Source organism: Pundamilia nyererei, unplaced genomic scaffold (genome assembly GCF_000239375.1).
Source record: "Pundamilia nyererei isolate P.nyererei 1_Seehausen unplaced genomic scaffold, PunNye1.0 scaffold00197, whole genome shotgun sequence".
Lineage (NCBI taxonomy): Eukaryota > Metazoa > Chordata > Actinopteri > Cichliformes > Cichlidae > Pundamilia > Pundamilia nyererei.
In genome coordinates this window covers 514,565-530,936 of record NW_005187598.1, presented here as the reverse complement: position 1 = coordinate 530,936, position 16,372 = coordinate 514,565, and the positions used below count along the sequence as shown (strand labels likewise).

The 16,372-nt window shown below is 44.2% G+C and overlaps 1 protein-coding gene across 1 annotated transcript in view; it reads right to left on the bottom strand.

Annotated features, from left to right (window-relative positions):
- Nucleotides 1-452: 452 nt before the first annotated feature.
- Nucleotides 453-16,372, bottom strand: part of pdzd8 (PDZ domain containing 8) — a 40,927-nt gene continuing 25,007 nt past the window's right edge. Inside the window, exons 3-4 of the mRNA XM_013914424.1 lie at nucleotides 4,632-4,794; nucleotides 453-4,532 (exon numbers count right to left, since the gene is read on the bottom strand). Of these exons, the coding sequence (XP_013769878.1) occupies nucleotides 2,185-4,532; nucleotides 4,632-4,794 (2,511 nt within the window). The 3' untranslated portion in view covers nucleotides 453-2,184. The remainder of the gene's footprint in view (nucleotides 4,533-4,631; nucleotides 4,795-16,372) is intronic.

Genomic DNA, 16,372 nt, shown 5'->3' with positions numbered 1-16,372 from the left:
CTGGTCTTTGCATGTAGCGTTATAGGTGCACCTCTCATGAAAACAGGCCCAACTGAGCAGCTTTCCCATCCATAGATGGTCCTGGTTTCTGTGGGAAATATGGTGTTGGCTTTAAGCCACTACGTTTCCAAATTCAATCTGAATACACCGTGCTAGTAGTGTCATAGCTAACTTTTGGTTTTGGCCTTCCAAGTGGAACTTCTTGATAGTAAAATAAAGCTTTTTGTGACGCTGAGTTCACTACAAAGGCTGAACGATGGTGTGCCGGTCATCACGTGAAGACTTGCATCAACGTTACTGTCATAAGCCCCGAGTTTCTCCCGACGCATTAATCAATAAGTGTTGGTTCGAAATAACTTGGGCACAGAGAAAGCATTTTGAACGTCTGTGTGAATGAAACTGGTAGTAAAGAGCGTTTTAGCGCTCAAGCAGAGAAGCAACAACACGATGAATCAATGGGAGTTCATGTGATTGTTTATTTAGCGTATGTACAATAAAGCTTCATCACACGAGGCTTTCTCAAAAAACAACATCCGTCATACATACACACAAAAAACACACCATCTCAATCTGCTCAAAGCAGTGGTCAAAGCAGTGGGCGGAGCTTTTACTCACTGTGGAGTTTCCACGGTGAGGGCTGTGAGTGGGGGCAGAAGCGTGTGAGTTCAGTGGACGAGGAAAAGCAGCAGCAGCGCTTCATAAAACAAATATTGCACAAAGATCAAAAGACAGCTATAGCAACCAGTGTGTCAATATCCACAGCACATAAGCAACAGATTAACCACAGCAGACGGGGACATTTCTGGTCTTGTTGGATCTTCAGTCGGTAACACTGGAGTGTGAAGAGCAGATTGTAGGCTCGTCTATGCAGATCTTCACTCGTGGCTTTTGAATAGGTCAGCTTCACTGACTTCACCCATTCACACCTGCTCTCCACTGACAAAGTGACGTTCAACCAGAAGCCACAAGGACACAGAGCGAGTCACAGGTGAACATCAGAGACTAACTGCTGTCAGCAAAGATGAGACATTCTCATAGTCACAGCAATGAAGAGGTTTGCCTTTACACCTGCTGCTCCTGTACTTCATTCACTGCAGTGTTTTAGCTCCTCATAACTTACACATGAAGTCTATTTACCAACAAAAGGCTTCTTCTATTCGAGCGTTTCATACAGTACATCTCCTTCTATAGCATCACATGACATGTCACAAGGACTGCGTTCAGGGTTACGGGCAGATTTCCCCAACACGCAGATGTCTTCTTGTTCTCAGCAGCTGTAAACAGTGAATGAAGACCATGGCGCTTTGGGAGCTATAGCTGTTTTTTGACACAGTCAAACAGACTTAATGCTCAGCATTTAAAAGGACGGGCGGAGGGAGGGTGGTGCCAAACAGCTGTGTACAGACACAACGTGGAAAAGAACAGACATTCGTTTGGAAACAACTTAAAGGCAAACAATCAGGATCAAACCAGGTGTGGATTGAAAACACAGGTGCTAAAGCAGTTTCAACATCACACAGGCTCCCGGCTCACATTCAGAGCTCGTCTCTCTCACACTTACCGACAACGTGCCACAGAACCGCTGTGCACACCGGAGGAATGTTCTCAACGAAATATAACATTTACAGAAATATTCATAACTCGATGGGATCATCTTGCACCCAGGGACATTTAAAGAACAATAAAATAAAAACAACAGATTGTCTGAATACAGACCAACCAATCAAAACACTGAGGAAAACAATATATAAACGACACATGTGCAGAAGTGAAACCCCACCGATCGCTGTGATAACTCAAACATTTTACAAAAGAAAAATCAGGACTGCTTGCAGGATCCTTCAGCCAACAATACAAACCCTTGTTGCTCTTCATGTTTCATAATTGTTCTCCAAAATAAAAGGTAAGACAGCAACCTGCATTAAATGCATACAGTGACATTCTCAGGTCGCAGGAAACCAAAGGGATCAATGTGTAGCTGGCGTTCGATAACTCACGTGCAACTTTCATTCTTCCCTTTAAAAACCTCACGCATGGAAATCAGTAGATCAATAGCGGCTTTACCGTACGGTCCTTGTAAGGAACGGCCTTGAAACTATTTTCATTTTGACATGAAAAAGGAAACAAACAAATTACAGGTGACGCTCGACGCCCACATCCCCGTATTTTAAATGCAGTCTTATTTTAGTGCAGAGCCTCCACACAGATCTGCTCTTCGGTAATGTCGTCCAGCAGCGGCACATCTACGGGGCTGCACATGTCGCTGTCGTAGACCTCTGTCCCCAGGAGCGCCTCTTCCTCCAGACCTTCTTCTTTGCCCTTAAAGCCTCGCTGCTCTGAAGGAGAAGTGCTTTCCACCGACTCCAAGTCCTCGATCCCTGCGCGGTAGTGAATCATGAGCAGGGTGAGGGCCTGGAGTCTCTCCCCTGACTTGGCCAGGGCAGTGCTGATAAGGGCCTTGCGGCGTGCATCTGTGGCTTCCCTCTCCTCCAGCAGAAGGGTGTTATTGTGCTCCAGCTCCTGGTCAATTTCCTGTTGCAGTTTGTCCAGCATCAACTCCAACTTCTGGGAGCGCTCGTCTGTGGGCAGCCCCCGGTAAAGGTCGCGACCTATCTCCTTCACAGCTATGAACACACTGTCGTCCAGCCCGCCCTCCTTACGTACCAGTTTACTGCTCCCACCGCTTCCAGCTGGCTGCTTTGAGGGGCTGGCACCACTGGTGTACGTTTCAGTATCGCTGCTTTCATTGTCAGATGTGTTGGGGGTATGTTTAGGCGAGGGCTCCACCGCTCCCGGCACCACGTCGGCTACCTGTTCGGTAAACCGAGCCTTGGGCACCTGGCGAAGGTTAAGCAGACGGGAGCTGGTGTTGATAATGTGGCGAGTTAGACCCGTGGTGGCGCGGTTTATGGTGGATTTGGCTTCGAGGTCAGCTCCACGGCGTTCGGCTGTGGCCACACAAAAAGGATTTTCAGTGAGGCACTTCTCCTGGCACTTTTTGTGGCAAACATAGGCGCAGACCATGCACTGAGAGGCTGCCTTGGTCCAAACCTTTTTCTTGCAGTACTCACACCAGGTGGGGTTCTGGAACTGTGTGTCCTGGAAGTTATGACGGACCTCCTGCAACTGCAGAGCGCTGTAGGTCAAGTCCTCGCGTGGCGCTGCAGGGACGGGCTCCCTCTCCCTCAGCTCCTCCTCCTGAACACTGCCCTCTGTTTCTCTTTCCACCAGCCCAACCGGATAGTCCAGCTCCCCTTCAGCTAAGTAACAGAAGTTTAAAGTAACATCTCCATAACACAGCTTCTCATTGAAACCTTTGTGGGTGCTGAGACTGCGTAATGCAGTGCGACTGACGTTAGCTCTGGGCTCTGGAGCCCCCAACCTGAAGGTGCTCTGGTACTCTCCTGAAGATGTGGCCATACATTCCAGAGCTATGTGCTCCAACTGGAGGCTCACATGACCCAGGCATATCAGACTGCCCAGTTTAAAGGGATCTTTGCACCACAGGGCCACATTAAGGTATTTATGGTTGCTCTCTACCTCAAACACCACAGATGCCTTGGACCAGTGTGCCGTTTGGTTACGAAACATGGTTTCTGTGGATTCCCACAGGGAGTGGTCCTCTACACTGTCCCGTGTACTGGAGGAGCTCTCCGATGCTTTGTCCTTTGCTTGATCGGCCTTGCTGCTGCTGCTGGTCACAGTTGATGGAAGTACCTCCTCACTCGTGTCCGTTGCCTTGCTGGACTGTTTTGCCTCCGTTTGTTTGACGCATGCCTTCTCGGTGGCAGACTTGTCCTCACCGGGTCCAGCGCGCTGAACCTTTTCTGGAGACTTTTCTGAAGCACTGGTCGTCTTAGTAATGGAAGGAGCAGCGGTGACATTAGCAGCTGCAGAATCCACACTTTCCAAAAGGCTCGTTTCGGAGGATGCCGACGTCAACCTTATCTGCGGTCGTGGTGGAACTGGAGGGCGGGAAGGGGGAGGTGGGGGAGGGACAGTAGGGCGTTGCAGAACCTCCCCTGGATCACTACTGGTCTTTTGTGGGGAGGGCTTTGGTGATTCTTTGGGCTGGGGCTTTAGTGGTGACTGGAGACCCACCAGGTTTAACTTGCGGTTGAGGATGGGTGATATAGTACCAAGAGGCTTAGAAGCCAGGTTGGCTACAGTCCTTTTGGGGCTTTGGTTTACTGTAAGTAAGAAATCCTCCTTGGTCTCACTGATAATTGTGGCACTGCTATTTTGCCCAGCAGTGCCACCGCTAGACTTGGATTCCACAATCAACTCTTCAAACTCAGAGTCTACGTCTTTGCTGTCAGACAGGTCAGAAAGGGTGCTGATGGGGGCTGGCTCTTCCTCATAACCTGCTTGCTGGGACATGAAACCAATTTCTTCAAGTCCTTCCTGCAGAGCTGCCGGGTTTCCCAAAGAGGGAGTCTGATGACGTACTGGTCTCTCGTAAAGTACCAACACCTTTTCTCCGGCCTGCTTTAACAGTTTTGGTACCTGAACCGAGGACGTCACTTTAACACCTGTTAACGAGAAAAGAAGAATGAGATCATGCAAGTTTCAAATTAGAAGTGCAAAGAAACGAATGTTTCACGTTAGAAAGTTACACAAACACCTCGGACCTCCAATTTCAATGAGACGATCACCCTTTTGCAGCTCTGCCAAAGCTGCTGGGGAGTTGGGCAAAACTGTCTCGATGCAAACATGCACTGCATCGCCCTCACTGGCAGTGACGTGCCTGAACGTCATCCCCACACTGCCACATGTCCCCTTGATAATCTCCGTCTGATGCAAGAGAGAAAGAAGAAAAAAAGCACATTTAAGACTACGACCGACTAGTGGTTAAAAGTCACAAACGTTTACAAATGTTTAACTTTGTATAGTAATGCAGTGTGAGAGAGGTTTAATGTAGTCATACGCTGTTTTGGAAGAACGTGTAAATAGTTAGGTGTGAGAAATAAAAAATATTGCAAAAATGAATTAGTTTGTTTTTTGAAGCTCCTTCCAATGAGTCCGAGTTAGCAGGTTACTGTGTTTGAAACGGTCACAAACAGCTTCTTGAATAATCCGACCCCATCTTTGAGACCTGATGGGCACCTAAACCGAGCACTGTTGAGCACAGTGGGTGCCCCCACAGGTTTAAAACTTTCCTTTTTGCTACAGCATATAGTTAGGGCTGGAGCTCTGAAGCTTAGGCTGCTGGGGGATTCCCATGATGCACTGGGTGTTTCTTCTTCATTCATTTTTAATCAATCTTTTTGTTAAACCCACTAAATTAAAGCTGAAAGCCTGCACTTCAACTCCATCCTAGTTGTTTTATTGAAACTTGATTGTGGTAATGTACAGAACCGATGGTAGAAAAAGCTGATATTTTGTGACCTAACTGGATGTTCCAGGATGAAAGAGCAGGTGGAAAACACATGAAGAGACCCATGTCTGGTTTACAGAGAACAATAAAGGGGGGCTGACACGATGTGAGCAGACTGAGACAAACGACTGTAATCTCCCTGCTGTGGATTTGTTACAGTTCTGCTGGAAGGCAGCGAGTGAGTTGGTGCTGTCCATGAATAAGCATCTGATCTATATAGTCTGCACAGTTGGTTAAGGTGCACATAAAGTCAAACATCACATTATATACTGTTTATAAAAACTGATCCATTCTCTTTATGTCAAATGTTTCTTATTTTAAAATGTCTCATTATACGGGATAAGTAAGCTTGACATTTAAAACCTCTCCATTTTCATTCATCACACAACTGCGGGAAGCAGAGTCAGCACTGATGCTTCCCAGCACCAACCAGCAGAGCGTACTGCAGGAGTCGGCATGGCCCCCTGCCTGGGTGGGTGTCCTCCAAGTACTCTGCTTCCCCTCAGCTACACTAACTGGTGTTTCTAAATGATCTACCCAACATACAGTGTGTTTAAACAGAATAAAGAGCGACATGTTAGCGTGTAGCTGTCAGTGTGTGCGTATTTGCCTGCACCATTGTGTCGCACATTGATAAAATCTGGAGCAGGACTCCAGTCATGCATGGGGCTGGGAATAATTCAGCTCAGTGTGAGAGTCTTCATTGTGCTTCATTAATGGGCTCACTGGTTTCCTTTCTCGTCTGCCTCACAAACAGCGTCACCACTTGCTTCCTGTGTGTGTAGTTGTATTACTGATATGTTGGGTACAATAGAGTTCCATTTGGGGAGAAAAAGAGGTTCCCGGCGAAGTGAATCGTGGAGAAGGGTAAGTAGTGGACACGATCTGGTCTCCAGGAAATGAAGGTAAGTTAATGTAATGTTCTCTGAAATGATTAAAAAAAGATTGAGTGTGTGTCTCAAGATTTAATCTGATCTGGCCATGTTGAAGACTATAACACTGCAGAGTCAACAGGTTGCTGCAGGCCAAAATGAAGACGTTAACCCAGCACATCCTACAGGCACCTACTGCATAACACATGATCAAAAATGCACTAAGTGTGCAACTGTGAGTCATGCTCATGCTAATGAGAATTACAAAACGATTCAATGACTGATGTTTATATGAATACAGGCGTGTTTACTTTTGGTTTTCTACACTCTTATGAAGAGTAGGTTTTAATAAACACATTACCAGCTGTACAACGTTATAAAACTGGTCTGGTTGTGCTTTGAGGTAGGAGCCAAAAAGGGTGTAGTTTGTGGGTGTGATCACCCATGTGTACACCTGTGAGCATGGACGCGCTTGTTTTTAAAAGGTTCCTTCATGTAACGATCTGCTAGGGAGTGTGGGGGGCCACAGCAACGTCCTCCAGGGCATGAAGCAGGTATGGAGGAGATCAAGACTCCAGACATCCAGAGGCCCCCAGAACACAAGGCTCCTACCTCAAAGCACACTGTGCGCTGTCGATCTTATGTGCTGCACAATAATGTTTAATATTTTGTATTTACTGTTATATTCCCATATATCATCGTGATGTTGTTTATTGTATTGCTCTCATTTTCTTCTGCTTGTTTTATTTTTTCTTTCTCAACAGGTGATCCAGATGATCGATATATGCATTTTTTTGTCTGCTTATTTAGTTGGTTTTTGTTTTTTGCCCTTTATCCCCGTCCCTCTTCTCCGCTGTTTTTCCCCCCTTCTTTCTTTCTCCCTTTTCTTTTCCTCATTCAAGTCTGTCCCGTATCTAGCAATTGAAAATAAAAAATAAATAAAATAAACAATAAAAGGTGAATCAAATAGACCATTACGGCAAGGCTGGGATGGTCCATTTGGTAAAGTAAATCCGTTGGGCATCTTTCTTCGCCTTTAGACAATAATTCTGATGGCAGAAGAACCAAACGGGACAGGCAAAAATAAATAAATAAATAAAAATAAATAAATAAAAAAGAATTCTGGTTGTGCTTACTGACCTCAACCGATTTTATGTGCTACACGGCGCTCAAAAATATTTTAATATGACTTTGGTGAGCTACGAAGCCGCACCGCTTGATGGACTGTTGGAGCATTACGGCTACCGTAGTCAGGAGCCTCGGAGAGGAATCTGGGTCCTAAACTCTGTCGCTTCAGGTCCCAAAGTCAAACAAACACTGCAGCATCACTGAGAGTTAAAAACGGTCTAAATTCTTTCATCTGTAATAAAATGATCAGCGTTCTGCTCTACCAGGTGTAACAATTAAGTTTAACATCCAGGCATCCATGAAAACAGAATTTATTACATTTAACAGAGTTAGAAGTTAGCAGGAAGTTAGCTCGCTAGCTTCCACCTAAGCATGACATACCATGTTCTGACTGAGAGATTTCTGAAAAAATTCAAACGCACAGCTCTGTTATCACTTCCAGCATAAATGAAGACAGAAAACTAAACAGCAGTGACGTTTGTAGGGTTACTGAAGTTGGGCTAGCTGGTATTTAATGATGTGCTACCTGACTGCTAGCGACACAGCTATGTTAGCATAAACACAGTGAAGCTGGAGGATGAACGGTAACTTCTTTTCACTCGATAAAAGTTAACGTGAGGGTTCCCGATGGTTAGGGACAAATGCAATCGCATGGCAGGATGCTGTAAACGGACCAAACTTCAGCAGGAGAACAACTGAGATAATCCATCCACAATACGAGGTTAGTCATTAATATACTGCAACAACATGGGAATAGAGCAGCTGTGAGAGAATTCAGCATTAATGAATCAATGGTACAGAAGTGGAGGAAGCAAGAAGAATGAGTTGAATAAAGTTAGACTTATCTGACTGTCTTGTTTAATGCGCCTTACGTATAAGAAAATATGGTAGTTGTAATGTGTGTCTATGAATGATAAAATAATTTCACTTAATTTAGACAACATTTATATATCACTAAGGTATTAACTAGCAACTCTGCAAACACAGTGGCTGACTGTTTTATTTATTATCTGCTGCATAATACACTGGCATACGGCGGGGAGGGGGCGGGACTTCAGGTTCTGAAAGGTGAGAGTAGGTGATGAGGAGCAGCCTTGTAGCTGTGTGTATACAGCTGCTGTACCAATGCCTACAATAGATTTGCAGGAGAACACAAGTCCATCCTGCTCAAGTGCAAATACACACACACACACACACAGTCACTGTCACTCATATGCACCCAATTATACAGCAGCACAAAGGCCCAGTGCTAATATTAGCTCGTTTTCAAGACATAAATCTGCAGTTTCATTTTTTTTAAAAAACAAAACCCTCCTAAACCTGTTCTATTAGTTTGTATTTAAATACAGTGACCAAGTGTAGAAGGAGAAATTGAATATATGAACATAAGAGTAAGTTTACTGCAAGGTCAGCCACATTTAAAATGTGAAGGATTCATGGTCTTATAAACATGGTTCACATGGAAGTCAAACTTGGGAACCTCTAGCCCAGGGGCGTCCAACTCCAGGCCTCGAGGGCCGGGGTCCTGCAGGTTTTACATGTGTCCTTGATCCAACACAGCTGATTTGAATGGCTAAATCACCTCAACATGTCCTGAAGTTCTCCAGACGCCTGGTAATGAACTCATTTTATTTAGGCGTCGTGACCCAGGGTGAGATCTAAAACCTGCAGGACACCGGCCCTTCAGGCCTGGAGTTGCCACCCCTGCTGTAGTCCATATTTGCCATAGATATTCCCACACAATATCCCAGGCACTTTGCTGTGTCCATCAGTGTACGATGTCCCAACTTACATGCTACATGTGGGGGACCTGACTGCTCTATGAACCTGGTGCATAATAAAAAAATAATAATAATAAAAATAAAAATCACACAGTCTTTGTTTACACAGTCAAAATGTAAACAAAGACGCTGTGCGTAATAAGCTTCTTCTCTACGTAATTCAGCTTCTACTGCGTGACTGACAGCCTGGAGTTTGAAATCCACTTCGTAAACACGTCTCTGAACAGGTGCCATTTATGGTCCTTATACACACACAATACGCTAATATTACGTGAAGCACAGTGCGTATCACTCCGCGAGGCTCCTCGGTAGCCGTTAGTGATGGGATTTCCGGCTCTTTTTAGAGAACCGGCTCTTTCGGCTCTGAACCGGCTCTTCAGGTTGTTTTGTTGCTTTAATTAATTTATTATTAACAATAATATAAAATTATGCACAAAAGGAATTACTAATGTAAAAAAAAAAAAAAAGTGGTTTTATTTATACATGTTTATATATAAATATATGCAGTGGCCCCTAGAGACAAAACACATACAAACTCCAAAACACATTTCTAGCATAAGTGATGTAGGTAGCTCTGAACTTCCAAAACAGAGCTACCTAGATCTCGTAAATTACACAATTGAAAGCATGAAAGCATATGAGTATTTGTGTATTTATACACAAGCATTCATATATAGTCAAATAAAAAATAAAAAAAGTTCATTTTCCTGTTACTACCACACACCAAATCCGGTCGTTGGTACTTGCTGGCTTGTGTAGTCACTGGGTAACAAAAGCTCAACACTGCCCCCTAGCATCCTGGAGCACTTCTGTTGTGTTTTGTACGTGTTTTGAGTTTTTATGTGCTTCGGAGTTTGTACGTGCTTTGTCTCTAGGGGCCACCGTAATTATACTTTTATTTATTCACTCCACATAAAATGTAATAAATAAATCATATAATACAAAAATCAACTATTCACATTTCAACTTTTCACTATTTAAATTTTCAGCTTTTTCCTTTTAAACAAATTTGAAAGTGAAACAACACAAAACTCTGCAAACCACAACACAATTAAATATAAATTAAATATGAAAACAAAAAGAAGATGCACATTCTCTGTCATATGGGCCTGCATGAATAAACTTTCTGAGTCCTTTATCATCCGCAACTGAAAATAGTTGTGGATGATTACTATACCTTTCTAATGTGACCTTGTTGTCCCTGCTCTCTCTCTCCCTCCCGCTCTGTTCCTGTGCTACTGAGTGTAACTACCGCCCCTCCCCCTCTGCCCAGCGCAAAGCACGAGGCTCGCACGCGGAGTGACGCGGGAAGAAAGTGGAGAGAGGGCGAGAGAAAGAAAAATAAAAAACCCACGGCTCGCGATAAGGAGCCGGCTCGCGTCGTTCACGTCAAAGATCCGGCTCTAAGAGCCGTTCCGTTCGCGACCGACCCATCACTAGTAGCCGTAATGCTCTGACAATCCATCGAGCGGTGCAGCTGCGTAGCTTAGCAAAGTTGTACTAAAACATTTTTGACAGATTGCTGAGCGCCGTGTTCCACATTAAATCGGTTCGCGGCCATCAAGCACAACCAGAATTCATACAAAACGTACACCGTCAACTTTTGAGAGAATGAAAGGATTCCAGGCTGTGCAGATGGTGTTAGTATGCTTAGCTCGTTAGCGTGGTCAGCTCGTTAGCGTGGTCAGCTCGTTAGCGTGGTCAGCTCGTTAACACGTTGACGCCGTCCAGCCCCACGCACGGGGCGATGCGCAGTAACTCATTAACGGAGATTTGCCGTGTCCATCTTGTCGCTGCCTGCAGGTGAAGCGATGGGGGAGGAGGGGGAGTTGTGTTCAGTGAAGGAGAGGCGAGGCCGAGTAACGTTGCGTAAAGACAAAAGTGGACGAAAGAGAGGCAAACTTGTGGTTCCACAACTATAATTATAATGTAACATAGACTATATCGATATAAAGGATATTGTCACATCTTATATCTCGTATAAAAATATATCGATATTTTTAAAAACTCGATATATCGGCCAGCCCTACAACAAACTGTCAGGATCAGCCTGATATTATTTGTATCCCACAGTAACTTTACTGTATGGGGAGCTAACACCTCCAAAATGTCAGGAGTAGTTAGTCATAAGAAGTGTTTGTGAACTAAAAATCAAGACTGTGGGATCCTGTCGGTCCGTGGTTTGGAGAGCCCAGCGCTGCTCCCGATGGAGGGGAAGCTAATTCTGTCGGGGAGACCTACCTTGGCACTTGTGCAGGTGAAGCCAAATGCAGGATGTGCTTCATCATATGTTCTAGTGTTTGGCTTGGTTTGGAAACATATTTGGCGATGCTTCATTTCTGCTTTGCTTTTTTTCTTTTCTTCTTCATACCGCGCCTCACAGTTACACTTCAGCTCTATAAATATAGAGTTGGGTGCATTGGTCAAACACTCTGCTCCAGGTATACAACAGCCAACAGAAAACACTTCACACAGGTAAATTTACTTCATTCGTTTAATGAGTACAAGCCACACAACCCTGTACTACCCTAACGATGCAACTCAGACTGGAGACACCACAGTCATCGTCTGCAGGCCAGTTTCCTGACAACATACAGGAGCAGTAATGAAAGCCAGAGTCACTGCATCAGACGCACCGTCATCGTTTCTGTGTCGTCTTTACTTTTCAAGAGAAAACATTGACGCCCTCAGTAAGTCACTGCTCAGTATAGAAGCAGGCAGGTCGAGTCAGTCACTGGACCAGAACACAAGACTTGCTTAGGTCGCAAAAATTCTACTTAAAAACAAGCAATGCATTACAAATATCAATGGGCCAATTAGCCTGTCGCTTGAGGGCAGAGATGCTGGTGTATGGGCTGAAGTAACCTTAGCTCTCTGTATAAAGCATCCATCCATGTAAATTGTTGATTTCAATAAAATTCTTGACAATTACGGGGTGAACAAAGTTCAATAAAAAGTAATATATGGATGCTTTCTCCTCTGACTTCTGATAGAAGGTATCTTCTGTAAATTTCAGAGTTTAATTGCTGTGCAGAGGTAGTTGCTCTGAGGGCTGAGCAGCAGTGTCTAAACTAACCTTGTTAACATCGACTAAGACAACAAGTAGCTCCCGGTTTCTCGTCTCTGAGCAGGAAAGACAAACAAAGAACATCACAACCCTCAGCTGGATACATGTAAATGGAGCAATTCACCATCTATTCTAGAAATCCTGCCTCTTTTATCTACACTGCCACAGAGAACAAATGAAAGGTTAATATGTTCAAATGGCAGCTTTCACTGCTTTAAAGTCGTCTCCTTTACCTGCAGGACAGAAACCCAGACAAGTCTTACTTTGATCTATGAATAAAACACTCACTTTGATAAGACATCTATTACACAATGGTGTATATCATAGGCCTCCTGCAACAAAGAGTCCATACAAATAAATTGGATTTTTTATTTTTATAAAAGACTACGTTTTAAATTACAAAAGAGTAAAATGAAGACATGCTATGAGAGTAGGTTTCCATGCTTAGACAAATCCCTACAAAAGTATTTATATTTAGCTCATTAAATGTTATATGGATAAAATTAGAGAGCCCAAACTATAGAATAACTATATCCTCAAATATAGGGAGGCCGTAGCTCAGGTGGTAGAGCGGATCACCTACTCACATCTTCGATCCCAGGCTCCTCCAGTCTACATGCCAAATATCCTTGGGAAAGATACTAACCCCATGTTGCTCTCCGATGCGTCCATCGGAGCGTGAATGTGAGTGAATGTTAGATAGAAGCACCTTAGATAAAGTGCTTGTGTGAATGGGTACAATTGGGTGGATGCACGAGTTGTATAAAGCGCTTTGACAGTAGAAAGCGTTATATAAGAACCAGTCCATTTCAAAGGTTCATGCAAAGCAAAGCCCCTACAAGCAACCCATTCAAAGGGTGGCCCAGGAGCAACGTCTGCCTGTGGCCCTGGCAGAAACAGCATAGTGCAGACGCAACACACCTAGTAGCCTAGCAATATTCAACCCACAGTGCACCATCTACTACACACAGATCGATGCTGATGGTTTCTAAAGATCACAAGTTACAAAGGCACCACAATGACAAACAGCTTCCTGCAAAAGAGTTTCCCTGCATCTACAACCAGAGGTGCACTACCACGGCGAGGTCATGTGCAGCTCAGACAGCGCGTCCCGCTGTGTTTGCGAAGAAGATCCAGCGTTTGTCTGCTATTAAGGACAGTTCAAATATTCACAGGGTTAAAACTGTGGCGTCAGGCGTGTTTGAAATGCTGATAGATAACCTGAAGAAAACTGATGTAAAGTCTGTAGCAGTAGACGAGTCCACAGACACAACTGATAACGCACAGTTGTGTCGTGTTTTTCATGGCTTACTGCCGTTAGCGGGACACACAACTGGCGAGATAATGTTTGAGAAAATTTCAGCTTTTTCGAGGACAGAGGTCTGGATATGAAGTATGCTTGTGACGGATGGAGCTCCACCCATGGCAGTGAAGTGAGCAGTTTGGCAGCACCGTGGTTGGTGCTGATAACCTTACACTGCACTGTCCATCAGACGGCGTTGTGTAAGTAAGCACGGAGCTCAAAACGGACAGCGTGATTGGTTAAGGCGGAGCCTCCAGCACCACTTATTCCGCATGCTGCTCTCAGAAACGTCTGCTGAGCACCGTGACCTGCTACTGCACAATGATGTCAGGTGGTGTCCAAAGGCTGGAGCGTTTCTGTGACCTCAAAGAGGAGATCGCAACTTTCCTCAGCAACAGCAGGCAAAAAAACCAGAAACACACTTGAATCGCATACAACAGCTTCATGGCCAGTGTCGGCTTTCTGAGCGACACACTCAAACAGCTGAATGACCCCTTCAGCAGAAGGGGACTAATCGGTCAGAGCAAGGAAGCGGTCCTTCCACTGACGAGGGGAAGTTCATCCTCGAACTTGTAGCCATGGCACAGGATCTTCGCACCAACGGACCAGTAAAGTTTTGGACTGATGTCCATACACACCAGCGTCTTAACGTTAAGAATGCAGCCGTCGTCATCCTCAGTGTGTTTGGGTCAGCGTGCACATGTGAATCGAACTTTTCACTCAATGAAAAGCAGCTCTCGTTGCTCACCGACTGACAACACGCTTCACCGCTGCCTTCGGATTGCCAAAACCAACCAAAACACAGCCAACCAAAAACAAAACAAACCAAAAACCCCCAAAAAACTGTCAGTTGTCGCATTAATGATGTCCGGGTAACTGTAGCCTAGATATCAACATATGAACTGAAGCCATGCCTAATTACAAGCACAAAGCTGTGCTCTGAGCGTGCAGCCGTCAATGTTGCATTCATGTGTTACTGCTGTGGGTTTGTGCACTGATAGGGTTCATTGGTCTTTTTTAATTCTGTTGAATGCACTTTAACAAGATATCTATTTTATTTTGAAAGGGAATTATCAAAATGTTTGTTTTTTATTTCAAATATGAAGAAAAAAGTGTCAGCACTGCCACAGACCTTTACTATTGAAGAAATTCCTACAAGGAGTTGCTGCTTTGGGCTGTCAGACTCTTTGAGATTTAACCTCTGCATTAAGTGTCATTTATATTGTGCAAATTCATAAGGATACTCAAAAGCTAAAAATCATTTGCTGATCCACTTTGAATATACAAAGAAGTCTGAAAATTCAATCCAAAATAAAACAGAAAACCTGAATGGAGTCATGCAAACACTAAAGTGAAGGACGATATTTATAAGGATCTAGAAGAAGAAACAGCCGGTTGCAGACATAATGGCTAAGTTAGACTGAGGCAGCACCTCCTGTCGCCTAGCTGAACGTCTCTTTGGTCTCCAGCATGTCTGGGAGGGTGTGTGCGAGATGGAGATGTGGGGTTGAGCAAATCCTTTTCCTTGTCAGTGCACTGCTTGGTAATTTAATCTAATACCACATGTCAGATCGTTTTGTGTATGGTTATAGGGTACAAGTCGCTGCGAGGCAAGTACGCAGCAATTCCCTGCCACATCAAATTAGCAGCCCCGATGGTGACGAAGGTGGAGTGGGCTGAGGACCAGGCTGCATGGCCAATAGCTGCTCAGGTGTTTACGTGGGTACCTATTAGGATTTTTAACTGTGACGCATATTCTGTAGTACGTGTTCTCAGACACAGTCACACAGGCAAGTGGTAGGTTACAGTCGAAGGACGACTGAACATATTCTCTCTAAGATAAGGGCCTTACATGAACCCGTGGGGACTTTTTTAAAGGGTTAGCTGATGCACCAAGAGGTGCTTAGATGAAACTGGATTGTTTTTCAAAGCATTTGTATGTATGTACATTTAGTGAGACTATTTCGTGTAACCTCCTAGGACCTGGCGTCCACACATGTGGACATCACATTTTGGGTTATTTAGACCAAAGGGCCTGATATCCACTTACGAGGACATTATACTGCTACTGGTCTATTGAAATTTTAAACAAAGATCCTCATATGTGGCTCTTATTTTTCTTAGAAGCAAAAATCGGGTTTAAAAAATAAATACAATCTGGTAATTCTTTGTTTTTACATTCATCAGGTCCCAATCAGCCCAAAGATCAAAGAGAAATAAAAATGCTGCTGTGGAAGAGTTCAGGTCTTAGGAGGTTAATGGTGTATGTGAAATTGTGCGTGTGTGCATGTACATATGTATGCTATGCAAATTTACACAACCCTGTGTGCAGAACACATACTGGGTGTGCATGTGCACAGAACCTCAGCTACCACTGTACACATGTTATAGTCTTTGCATTCTTCTGCTGCTGTGCCTGAGCTGTGGTAACGCACACATTTCCCAATAAAGTCTCATCTTCAATCCTTAAATACACTGAACTCACACATGGTCAGCATTGGAAACAAAGCTGCATTCAGAGTTAAAATAATGTATCACCTGATTCTGATTCAGCTTCTATGCTGAAGGTGGTTCTTTTATACGTTCATGATTGACTGAGTCCACTCAGCGTATCAACCAACCCCACAACCTAAATAAACTGCTGTTTTGCACATATATGGTGTTGACAGAGTATTGGGTATAGGGATGGGTACCGGTGTCCGGTGCCATGATGGCATGATGGTACCGTTCTGACATAAACGGTAGTAACCAGACCGAAAAGCAGCGCACATTTCAGTGCTTTATTTCGGTGCTTTTTTTTCCTGAGCTGTGATACACTTCTAGCCAATCATTTTACGTTTCCGA